The sequence below is a fragment of the Lutra lutra genome, chromosome 12 (genome assembly GCF_902655055.1).
Source record: "Lutra lutra chromosome 12, mLutLut1.2, whole genome shotgun sequence".
Taxonomy (NCBI): Eukaryota; Metazoa; Chordata; class Mammalia; order Carnivora; family Mustelidae; genus Lutra; species Lutra lutra.
The window spans coordinates 76,130,518-76,143,349 of record NC_062289.1 but is presented as its reverse complement, the minus strand read 5'-3'; the positions used below and the strand labels follow the sequence as shown (position 1 = coordinate 76,143,349).

The 12,832-nt window shown below is 45.9% G+C and overlaps 1 protein-coding gene across 1 annotated transcript in view; it reads left to right on the top strand.

Annotated features, from left to right (window-relative positions):
* Nucleotides 1-12,832, top strand: part of MYO18B (myosin XVIIIB) — a 254,335-nt gene that overhangs the window by 131,445 nt on the left and 110,058 nt on the right. The window contains 2 exon segments of the mRNA XM_047697085.1: nt 3,331-3,455; nt 9,031-9,185. Of these exon segments, the coding sequence (XP_047553041.1) occupies nt 3,331-3,455; nt 9,031-9,185 (280 nt within the window).

Genomic DNA, 12,832 nt, shown 5'->3' with positions numbered 1-12,832 from the left:
TTATCAACATGATGTGTACACTTCAGTAAGAACACTAAGAATGTTAAAAAAAAATGACTCTATGGCAAAGCACCTTTAGAATTACATGAATATTTTTCATATAAATTTTGAGCAAGGTATTTCAGTTTTTAAAAGTGGAGTCAATGAAATTGCATTGCTGGGTTGGATCCTAGACTCTGTCCCTTACCAGGTAGGTGGCTTTGGGGCAAGAAATGTGCTTCTCAGTTTGCTCGTCTTTTGAATGGATGTCGTCAGAGGTGATTGATGGAAACCGTTCAGCCATGTTCATGGCTAACTTACTCTTAACGGCTGATGCTACTAATAGTGGGGTCATTATCTGTGTTCTTAAACTCTGGAGAAGAAACTACTCCTGTCCCAACTTAAAAGCAGCGCCAGGCACTCAGGGGGTACTGGAGAGAACATGAGGCCCCTGAATCACTCAGCGACAGGTGTGCTCCACAGAGCCAGGTTTTCTGCTTAATGCCTGGCTCACGCAGTTACCCCAAAACCCACGTCTTATGGTTCGAGAGGCACAGTGACATCTCTGTCAGCTCCTCTCCTCAGTCTAAATGAGTCAGGTGAGAAGAACGCCCAGAGCATCTGTCAACTTTTAAAACACCTTGACATCATCCCTTTGGTGCCCCCAGAGGATTCGTGCCCTAGAAATGTCAGGGACACTCAGAGGAACAGGGGTCATGAGGCGGTGAAGAGGTAAAGTGCATTTGCTTTTCACTCTGCTCTGGCCTCCTCTCATCCTGGCTACCCCCAGGGCAGGCATTTACCAGGGGAGCTTGGGATTCTCTGGGATGCGGCACCCAGCGAAGGAGGGTACAAGCAGTGAGTGGGAAATGGGTTCACCCACACCCCATGGGTTGGGACAGCACAGTTCCCCAGGAGACCATGGGCCCCAGTTTCATCCTGACTGTGATTGATGGCCCAGTTTGTTTCTCTCTGGGAAGATCTGGGAGCTGAAAGGGAGGGGGAGGTGTGCTTAGCCCACGAGCGTATTAGTCACAATGCTATATAGGCTCTCAGCCCTGGATGCTCATTCCAGGAAGCCAAATCCACAAATATTTTGTTTTTCATTATGAAAGCAATACATACTCATTACAGAAAATTTCTAAAATATAGGAAAGTTGAAAGGAGCCATAAAACATTTTAATCACACCCCAGCAAGCCCACAACAACCTCCTCAATGGCTCAAGCCAGAGTATCAATTATTGAAAACATGGCTGTTTTTCCACCATACGTGGTGAAGTGTTTGGAGAGGACCTTTTATGGTGTGCGGACAGCACTGGGTAGGCCACCAGGGGAGGGGGTGACAGAAGGATTTTAGTTGGGCCCCGCACTCCAGAAATTTGCGGTAGACATGGGGAAGTCAGATAAATCTAGGAAAAGTGGATAATGAAGGGCTGAATTATATGTATGGATTAAGAATGCCTCTCCCATACCCCATCCCCGGGAGGGACGCTAGAGGTGGAAATCAGCCTTGAGGCATGGAGAACCGTTTCCTCATCTGCTTGTGCTGACCATGCCTACCACTCGCTCTGTGGTGCATCATAACGCAGAGTACGAGTAAGGCTGCACAAATGCTTTCTGGTTTCTCTTCCTTTCCAGATGCTTGCTATTTGAGGGTTATTTTTTTTCCCCTGGTGGGGAGACAGGATTCTTTTTCTGCCATGGTATTATTTACCTTGGTGGAAACCTGAACAATCTCTAACTCCTTATAATTTTATCATCCTATTTGAGTTCATTATGTGGGAGTCCCTATTGGAGTCACCTCCTCTAAGACTTCAGTCCTACCATCTTTCTGAGCATTCACCCATCCTTCCATCCATCCGTCCATGTACCCACTCATCCATTCATCCATCCTTCCATCCATCCATGTATCCATCCATCCATCCATCCATCCATCTGTGTACCCTTCCATCCATCCTTCCATCCATCCATGTGTCCACCTGTCCATCCATCCATTCTTCCATCCATCTGTGTATCCATCCATCCGTCCCTCCATCCAGTGAAAGTTATGAAGTATTTATGATATGCTAGGCATTGTAGTAAGTCCCTCAGACACAATCATGTACAAAATAGTTTGCTGTTTTTGTGAGTTTGAATTCTCTTCTGGATTTCTATAAGCTTCCCTTATGAGAGATCTGATCATGCTAGGTTGTAGTTGTCTTTTTGTATGTTTGTCTCCTGTACTAGATTCTGCTGGAAGATAGTGTGGTTTCTTATTTGTTTCATTATCCCTTGTGCCTCATGTGCAGCAGTGTGCTCAGTGGGCATTTCAGTGCATGGTAGAAGGAACAATGTATGATGGATGGATGGATGGATGGATGGATGAATGTATGCATATATGTATATATGTATGTATGGATGGATAAATGTACATATGTATATATGTATGGATGTATGGATAGATGTATTTATGGATGGATGGATGCATAGATGGATGGATGGAAAGATGGTTGGATGGATGGATGGATGGTTGGGTGGGTGGATGGATGGATGGATGAATGAAGTGGATGGTCATTATCTTCAGCTGTCCACATGTGGAATGTTTCCCACAGTTCCATTACCTTAAGGGAATTATTCTATTACTCAGATAATCTAAAGACACCATAACCTTGGTCTAGCCCCTTCTATTCAAGTAGTTTTCATCATACCAGCAAGAGATTTTTTTTTAAAAATTTTTACTGAATCAAGGGATTGTTCTCTTATCTCATAGAGATATCTTAGGACCAATGTCTCTGTTGCTATACATTCATTGCCCCTTATTCATTACCCTTTAATTATTGTTCATTGATTTATTTGTTAATTAATTTAACCAGTAGTCATTGCTTACGTACTGTCACCCAATGTGGTTGGCCAGAAACATGATTCCAATTGGTGAACTTGTATCAACATGTATGGGGGAAACTTCTGTGTGTTGTGGATGCTTCTAGAGGGTGTTGAGAATCTACAAACGACTGAAATAGCTCTCCAGAATAGATGGTTGTGGAATTCCCTTGGAAAAAGAAAAGTATGTGTATGCTTGTAGAGAAATTAAACAGTATAAGGCAACAGAGCTTAGAATAGCAAGCAGGCAATAATTTTGGACAACTAGAGGTGGTTAGGACAGGCTGCCTGGAAGAAGAGGTTTTTGATTTTTTTGTTTTTGTTTTTTAACTTGGACTTAAGACAGAATTTCTTAACCTGAAGTCCAAGGTCAGGCCTCAGGAACTCTATATTGCAAAATTATGTGCAAAGAGCTAAGATAGTGTGAGAGAACCACCCTCATTCACCTAACCTCCCCTCCTGCCTCGTCCCACCCCCGACTTTGTTAAATAGCGGATGAATGGCAGATGCGCTTTGACTGTGCTCAGATGGAGAACGAGTTCCTCAGGAAGCGTCTGCAGCAATTTGAGGAGAGGTTGGACTCAGAGCTGACATCCAGGAAAGAGCTGGAGCAGAAGGTAAGAGGTGTAGCAGATCTGGGTCCCCAAAGGGCCAGATTGGGGAGGTTCTTAGCAGCACCGTTCAAGGTATTGGCTGAACCTGGGGAGGGAGAAAGAGGGCACCTCCATTTCATGTTTTTCCACCTCCACTCCAAATACTGGTCATTGTGGGAGATGAGAAACATTTTGTCCATATGTGGGTGTTGTACATGGGGAAAGAATACTCTGGAATAAAGAATCTTGGACCTTGGGCCTCAGATCTTTCTCCTCTATAGAATGATTGCCATATGCCCTCAGAATTGTCCAATCTTATCCATTTCCTTTGCCTCTAATCTCCCATCTCCATCTCTCATCTAGATCAGAGCAACAGCCTCCTACTTGGTCTCCTTGCCTCCAGCTTCTCCCCTCACCTACCTGCCCCACAGCAGCCAAGAGATCTTTCAGCCTCTTTCAGACTGTGCTGTTACTGCACATTACGCTGACTCTCAGGGTGGACTGTTTCCTTCAGTGTTTTGGAAATTTTGACTGTGAGCTCATCATCAACATGCCTCTTTCTCCTGCACCACAGGCTCCCAGGTGGTCTGTGTGATGGAATGTTCCTTTTTCTTCCTCCGACTCTTATGGTGAATTTTGTGTGTGTTTAGTTATTTTATTATTTTTTCTTTTTTTTAATGGTGTTATATTAGTCACCATAAAATACATCGTTAGTTTTTGATGCAGTGTTCCAAGATTCACTGTTTCTGTACCATACCCAGTGCTCCATGCAATCCGTGCCCTCCTTAATACCCACGATCAGGCTCACCCATTCCCCACCCCTCCCCTCTAAAACCCCCAGTTTGTTTCTTGGAGTCCACAGTCTCTCATGGTTCATCCCCCCGCCTTTGATTTCCCCCCCCTTCGATTTTCCTTTCCTTCTCCTAATGTCCTCCATGTTATTCCTTATGTTCCACAAGTAAGTGAAACCATATGATAATTGACTTTCTCTGCTTGACTTGTTTCACTCAGCATAATCTCCTCCAGTCCCATCCATGTTGATGCAAAAGTTGGGTATTCATCCTTTCTGATGGCTGCATAATACTCCATAGTGTACATGGACCACATCTTCTTTATCCATTTGTCTATTGAAGGGCATCTCTTCTCTTTCCACAGTTTGGCCACTGTGGACAATGCTGCTATGAACATGGGGTGCATGTGGCCCTTCCTTTCATTACATCTGTGTCTCTGGAGTAAATACCCAGTGGTGTAATTGCCAGGTCATAGGGTGGCTCTATTTTTAATTTTTTGTTTAGTTATTTTAGCTCTTGCTTTTAAACTTTAAAAAAATGTTGTATTGATTTTCATGGCAGTTCTATGTTTATAGGGTTGTGGGTGTTTTTCTCTAGAAGGAGTATTTTTGCTCTGTCTCCTGCAGCAGCCTTTGAGATTCTGAAATTTTCTCTCCATTGCAGACTTTGGCAACAAGGGCAAAGTGCCAATTTGAGCTCTCAACCCACCTGAGGCACAGATCTAGGGTTTTGACTTCTTAGGGGAACATGTTCTCATCCATCCAGAGCCAGCCTGGCACCAGGCCTTCTGACTCCCTTCCAGACCAGTGGGTGGAGCTTTTCCTGCCCCTTTACCCTGAGGGGCAGCTCTCTGAGGGTCATGACTTAATGCAGGGGTCTTCTTTCCAACCTCCACTTTCCTTAGTCCCAAGGCTTTGTCTCTTGTCTCTGTCTGAGCGTTCAAGCCCAGCTGTGGTGCTATGCTCCTTAGTGACATTTCTGGATCTTTTGGCTGCTCTCTTTCTCCCCCACCATGGCTGCCAAACCCATCATGGCTCTTGTTTTGTGTCCTTTGTGTTTAGGATATCCTGAAGTCTTCCTTTCTTTCTTGAAAGTGCAGCCAGACATCACAAATATCAGGTATTCATATCTAATATTTTCTAGACAAATATAGGGATATTTTGGTCTCTTTGCCTGTTTTGAATGGTCTCCAGTGATACCTAGACTACATTTTAACCAGCCTACACTCTAACTAGTGGTGTGCTGGTAACTGGGCCTTTGAAACTAAACACCCCGATGTCTAGCATTTACCAATGGCCAATTTTCATGGTGTAAATATTTCCACTGAGGCCAATCTCAGCCTACCATTGTGAGAGCACTGTGTGGAATTGGGAGGGGAGTCAGCTCTCATAAATGACTCTAGCATGCTGAATCCAAGCATATTCACTTGTTCAAAGCTTATAGCCAGAGAGAGCGGAGGGTATCTTCCTATACATTCCCTGCTTAGACCATTGCCTCCTTCGTCAACAACCCCTGCCAGAGGGGCGCCCTTGATACAATGGATGAACCTATGTTAATGCTTCATTATCACCTAAAGTCTATAGGTTACAGTAGAGTTCACTCTTGGTGTACATTCTGTGGGTTTAGACAAATGTGTCAGGACATGGATCCTCCATTGTAGTTTTAAGGAGGAGTTTGGGGTGCCTGGGTGGCTCAGTCTGTTAGTGTCTGCCTTCAGTTCAGGTCATGATCCCAGGGTCCTGGGATCAAGCCCCACATCGGGCTCCCTGCTCAGTGGGGAATCTGCTTCTCCCTCTCTCACTACCTCTACTTGTATTCCCTCTCTTGCTGCCTCTCTCTCTCTCTCTGTCAAATAAATAGAAAATCTTAAAAAAAAAAAAGAGTTTTGCTACCCTAAAAATCCTCTCTGCCTCAGTGATTCATCCCTTCATACTTTCGCCTTTTCCAGAATGTCACATAGCTGGAATCATAAGGTGTGTCACCTTTTCAGATCGACTTCTTTCACTTAGTTGTAGGCATTGAAGTTTCTCTGTTTTCCTAGCTTGATAGCTGAAGAATATTGCATGGTCTGGATAGACCACAGTGTGTCCGCTCACCTATGGAAGAACATATTGGTTGCTTCCATGTTTTGGCAATTGCGAGTAAAGCTGAAATAAACACCCATGTGCAGGTTTTCGTGTGGACAGAAACGTTCAACTCCTCTGGGTCAATCGCAAGGAGAATAATTGCTGGATCATATGGGAAGAGCATGTTCAGTTTGGGAGGAAACTGCCAAGTTGTCTCCCACTGTGGCTGTTCCATGTTGCATCCTCACCAGCACTGAGTGAGAATTCCTGTTGCTTTACATCCTTGGTAGCATTTGGTGTTGTCTGTGTTCTGGATTTGGGCCATTCTCATAGGTGCATGGTGGTATCTTGTTTTAATTTGCCATTCCCTTGGGCTATATGACATGGAGCACCTTTTGAAAGGCTTATTCATGGTCTTTATTCTTTGTGAGAACTATCCTTTAAGGTCTTTGGCCCATTTTTTTAATTGAGTTGTTTTCTTGTTGGGTTTTAAGTGTTCTTTGTATATTTTGGAGAACAGTCATCTGTCCAATATGTTTTTTTGCAAATATTTCCTCCCAGTTGATAGCTGGTCTTTTCATTTTCTCTCTATTTTTCTAAAAGATTTTATTTATTTATTTGAGAGCAAACAAGAGAACACACAAGCAGGGGGTGGGGTGAGGGAGAGGGAGAAGTAGGCTCCCCACTGAGCAGGAAGCCCCAACATGAGGTTCAATCCCAGGACCCTGGGACCATGATCTGAACTGAAGGCTGATTAACCAGCTGAGCCAATCAGGCACCCCTGTCTTTTCATTTTCTTGACAGTGTCTTTTGCGGGGCAGAAATTTTTAACTTCTAATGAAGTCCAGCTTTTAAATTCTTTCTTTCATGGGTCATGACTTTGGTGTATATCTCTAAAGAGTCATTGCCAAACCCAAGGTCATGTAGGTTTTCATCTAAATTATCTTCCAGGAGCTTTAAAGTTTTGCATTTTATTTTTTATTTTTTTTTAAGATTTTATTTATTTATTTGACAGACAGAGATCACAGGTAGGCAGAGAGGCAGGCAGAGAAAGAGGGGAGGAAGCAGGCTCCCCACTAAGCAGAGAGCCCGATGCGGGGCTTAATCCCAGGACCCTGAGATCATGACCTGAACTGAAGGCAGAGGGTTAACCCACTGAGCCACCCAGGCAGCCCTATAGTTTTACATTTTAGGTGTGTGATACATTTTAAGTTAATTTTTGTGAAGGGTGTATGGTCTATGTCAAGATTCTTCTTCTTCTTGTTTTTTTTTTTTGCATGTGGATGACCAGTTGTCTCAACATCATTTGCAGAAAAGATTATTTTGCTCATTGTATCACCTTTATCCCTTTGTGAAAGATCAAATGTCTATATCTCTGTGAGTCTATTTCTGGGCTCTCTATCCTCTTCCCTTGCACTGCCTTAGTCTTCCTCACTTCTGGGCCTTTGCACATACTTACCTTTTCCTAGAATATTCTCCTTCCCTGACCTGGATACCTCCAACTATCCTTAAGATGTGAGTTTATATGTCCTTCCCTTCAGAAAGTCTCCCCTGATACAGACTGGTTGGGTGCCCTTGAATTGTGTCCCCAAGTATAAACCTCATCATGATGTATTATAATTATCTGCTCACTTCTGGGTTCCCCATCCCCATCAGTGATGACCACCTTGAGAATTGAGGTCCTACTTGCCTGTCCTGCTGTTAAATGTATCTCCTCACTGAGAGAAAAGCATTATGTGACCACCATGCAGAGGGGGGCCAGGGTGAGATCATATGGGGGTTTTATAAACAATGGAAGGTCAGGATTCTCCCTGCTGATGATGGTTTTTGTGGTCACTTCCAAGCCAGACATTATTTTGTAGTCCTCAAAGTCATCCTGAGCTGTGGATAAACCCAACTACAAGGGAACTGCGGAGTTCTTTAGTAACAAATTATAAAGGCGGGTCAGTTTCCCCAAGGAAGGGGGGAGTTATTCATGCCGCATTAAGAAGTAATAAAGCTGCAACCTTTTCTGAGCTACAGAATATAAGAAAACATCCCATTTGCCTTCAAATACTGAATTTAGAATTACAGGCTTCATTAACTCAGAGTTTTGCTTATTTAAAGAAATTCTTTAATGAGGCCATTTCTTCAAAGCAAGTGTGCTGAGTTGTCCTCTTTCCCAGATTTAAACTAGGACATTTGGGAGGGCTTTTCCTTGAGGAAGAGGCAAGAGGCTTTGCTTTTCTGTTTGTTTATGGTTATGTGTATTGCCGTGTAATTTGGGCCGTCGAAAGTGCCATTTACGGCCTGAACCTTTACAGACTGTCTCATGGGGTTCCTGGGTAGAGCCTTGAGATGTACCATTTTGACTGCTTCTTGGCTAATCTCCACATGGCTCAGAGATGAAGCCCACGGAGGAGGGTATTCATACTGCAGGCTCACGGGGCTGTCGTGTTGAGGCAGGGCTTGGGTAGAATCTGTGGACACTTTGGCAGAATTATTATGGGGGCAATTTCAACACGACCCCAAGAGTTGGATGCAATCGCCCCTGCCCCCATCTTCCCCCTGAGCAGACAGGGTCCGAGAAGCAGCTTCCTTGTGGAGACACAGGCAGAAAGTGGTCCTGGCTGGGTGTCTCTGACCCTAGCACCTGTTCTCTCCACCACACTCACTGTAGTGATGGCAGCTACTTGAAGTACCAAGTAGAAAGTCTGTTCAAGTGCAGACCCAGTGGGGTAATTCATTCTGTGACTCCCACAGCTTGTGGAGCTGCAGAGCGCCTATGAGGGGGCCAAGAAAATGGCCCACCAACACAAGAGGAAGTGCCACCATCTGACCTGTGACCTGGAGGACACCCGCCTTCAGCTGGAGAACCATCAGAGCCGAAATCACGAGCTTGAGAAGAAGCAGAAGAAGTGAGTTGCATGACACTCCCCTCGTGGGGGCTCCAGGGTGGGCTATATTGGTGCGGGGGTCTTCTGGGGTCTCCAGGTTCTCCTCCTCAGGCCCCCTCCCTTCCATCAGGGCTCCTCATCCACAAGGCCTAATGCCCTTGTCTGGCCCTTAATATCCTCCCCACCACTCACATCTTATTCCTAGAAGGTTCTCCCACATATGCAGCAAGAAGTGATTCCTTCCTGTTACCCAGACAGCCACATGACCTTGGGGAGCTTTCTTGGCCTCTCGGGGCCTCAACATCCCTGATTATCAAGTGAGGAATTGGTTCTGGAGGGTGAGGACACCCTAGCATGGTGGTTGGGGGAGCGAGCCCTGATGTCATGCTACCCCAGTTTAAGACCTCACCATGCCCTTTTCCAGTTGTCTGACCTTGGACAAATCTTTCAACCCCTTGAGCTTCAGTTTCTCATCCTCGGGTCAGGGGGCAGAACACACCATACCAGTGAGGACTAAATGATATGGTTGGTCGACCCAATGGACTGACGTCCGATTCTTAGCCCCATTGTAGGACACGGAGCCACAGAATGGGGAGGCTAAAAATCCACTCACTGCTCTCGGCAGTTAGGGCCTCAGCTCTCAGATCACATGAACAGCTCTGGCACAGACAGATGGAGCCTTGTGCATGAACATGATGCCCATCTTGAAGCGGCACTCTGGTTCCCATGCTCCCCAAATGGTAGAAACTAGATGGGGACCCAGGAGCATCCGTCTGCAAAACCTCAGTGCCCAAGCTCATTTAAGCCTGGGCACGCTTGCTGTGTTGGAAGCCCAGTCCCGTTTTGAGTTAGACGACCTCCAATGGAGACTTCATAGGAGACAAAGAGATGAGACACAGCCTCTTTTAGACAGTCTGGGAAGAAAATTCAGAAAAATGTTACGAGAGATGTAAGAAGGGGCAAGCTGAGTTATATTTTCATGGGAGTGGCATAGATTTTGAACTTGGTCTGTGTAATTAAATATTATTTCTCTCTTTTGAACTTGGTCTGTGTAATTAAATATTATTTCTCTCACTTGGAGCTTTTCTGAGCTGGCTTCTTCATGTGAAAAAAAAAAAAAAGATCTTTGAGGGGGTTGTTAGCAATGGCCTTCCAAAACAAGAGAGGTTTCTTTAATCTTTTATTGATATCTGACTCTGTTTCCTTTTTCATGTTCCTGGGGACTCGGCTGAATCTTGTCATTGCAGTGGGGAAAATGGCTTTGTCCTACCTTGGCCATGTCCTGTGTGACCTTGTCAAATGGTATCTCTTCTCTAGGCCAGAGAAAGGCTGAGGTTCCTAAGGAGTTCTTGGACTTATTGCTGAAGAATAGCTTCTATAGGGGCACCTGGGTGGCTCAGTCAGTTAAGCGTCTACCTTTGGCTCAGGTCATGATCCCAGAGTCTTGGGATTGAGCCTCATGTTGGGCTCTCTGGTTGAGAGGAAGCCTACTTCTCCCTCTTCCTGTGCCTACTGCTCTGTCTACTTGTGTTCTCTCTCTGTCAGATAAATAAAGTCTTAAAAAAAAAAAAAAAGAATAACTCCTGCAGACCCCATCTGTAAATGCAGACATGGGGACTCCAGCCTCCCCTCAGGGTTTCTGCCAGTTATGACAATATCAGCTTTCATCTGTGGGTTCTGCTCCAGTTCTTTTAATATTTTTAAAAAGATTTATTTATTTATTTGAGAGAGAGAGAGAGAGAGAATGAGCAGGCAGGGAAGGGGCAGAGGGAGAGAGAGAAGCAGACTCCCTGCTGAGCAGGGAGCCTGACACAGGGCTAGATCCCAGTATCCCGGGATCATGACCTGAGCTGAAGGCAGATGCCTAACCAACTGAGCCACCCAGGTGACCCTCTGCTCCTATTCTGAGGAGTTATTGTGGAGGGTTTTCACTCTTCGATGAGGATGGGAACTTTCCATGGAGTTTTTGCGACCTGGAAATTCCATCTCTCTGGTCTTTCCCTGACACTCCTCGGGCAGAATCCTCCATTCTAGGCACTCAAGACCCTCCTGATGGGGCTCCCCTGGGAAAATCCCCATTTCTTCATACTTATATTGTTTCCCCCTGAGACTTACGTGTCCTGTGGTGCTCCCTCTCCCTCTCCTGGCAGACGTTAATTCATGTTCTGAAGCTCGTTGCAAACAGCAGTCATTATCTGTCTCAGTGGACCAACATTTTAGCAGGGAGCCGATGGATGATAGAAGCCTTGCTCTAATGATGGGAAGTCAGGCAAAATGTAGTGGGGAAAGATCTAGAAGGGAGCAACCCTTCCTCCTATCTCTCTAAGTCTCATCAAACTGTAGAGGTAGCCGCCGCCTCAGTTTGCTGGGCCCTGGTGGACTGATGTCCACCACAGTTCCCCTATCTCCCCACCGTGGCATCTAAGTTCACAGCCACCCAAAGTGGTTCCATCTGGGTTTGGCTTCTTGTTGCCATGGTTACTCCACGGGTCACAGAGGGCCGATGGAACTCCCAGCCTGCTTCCTTGCGGTGAGGCCTGGGCTGGGCTCACCGACTCACACACTCACTGGAGGTTAGAACCCAGGCCTGCTTTGGGTGGGGTGAAGTGGGTGTGGGAATCCATCTGGCCTCATGCAGTTTGTCGGTCAATGTGTTCCAGAAGTTCGGGTCTCTGTAGGAGCCATTCTTTGGCATTAGGTGGCCTGTTAGGCCAGGGCCTCCTTGGAACCCTCTTTCCCTGGCTATCCCCCACTGTCTGTCCCCAACTGTACCAGTTAGATGGGGGGCTAGCTAAGACAGCAACGGACCTGGACCCTGCCTGGCATTTGGGGCCAAATCACTCTGCCTGTCTGAACTTCAGCTTCCTCTTCTGTAAAATCCATATCATCACATGTTTCTTGCTGAATCCTTACTACATGGACCCAGTGCAGAGCCTGGCACTCTGGGACTCCACACCATTGTTACCACCACGATGTTTCCCTTTTCAGGTGGCCTTGAATGACGTCACCATCAGCCAATGAGAAAGCTCCTGGGCTCTTCCAACAGGAGGACTCCCTCATCCTCCCATGATGGGCTCTCTTGGGAGTCTGAGGCTTTGAATGACCATCTGGTGTTAAGATACATTGGATAGTCTTGTAACAGGGGAGACTTTCTTCCCGCTAGGGCCCAGACCCCACGCCCCGTTCAGCCAGGCTGGCCGTGCCCAGGGAACTTTCCATAGGGGTTTCCGTGTGGTCCGAGGGCAAGTGACCAAGGTCATACCTTATTGAGGCTTGGCAGAGAGCCTCCTCTACTGATTTCCTCATCTAGGAGAGGGGTAGAAGTTCAAGGCAACTGCATAGAATGATGTCAAATCCAGGAGGTGCTTCACACTTGGCAGTCACCATCGTGGAGGAGCAGGTGGGCCCCAAATGAGGCATTTCCTGATTCCCAGGGCAGCCCTGAAGAGGACCGTCGAGTCTCTGTGTTTTTCACTGGGGAACCAAATGAAGACAAGACCAAATGTAGTAGTGTCCAGCCTTTTATCAATAATCACTGGGCTCTGATATAGCTGATGGCTACAGGAGACAGACAATCTCCTATAGGAGACACAGTATAGACTCTCTCTTGTTTGTGCAAATATATACTTCCATTCCTTCCCCCATCAGTGACTATTAGACCCCAAGCC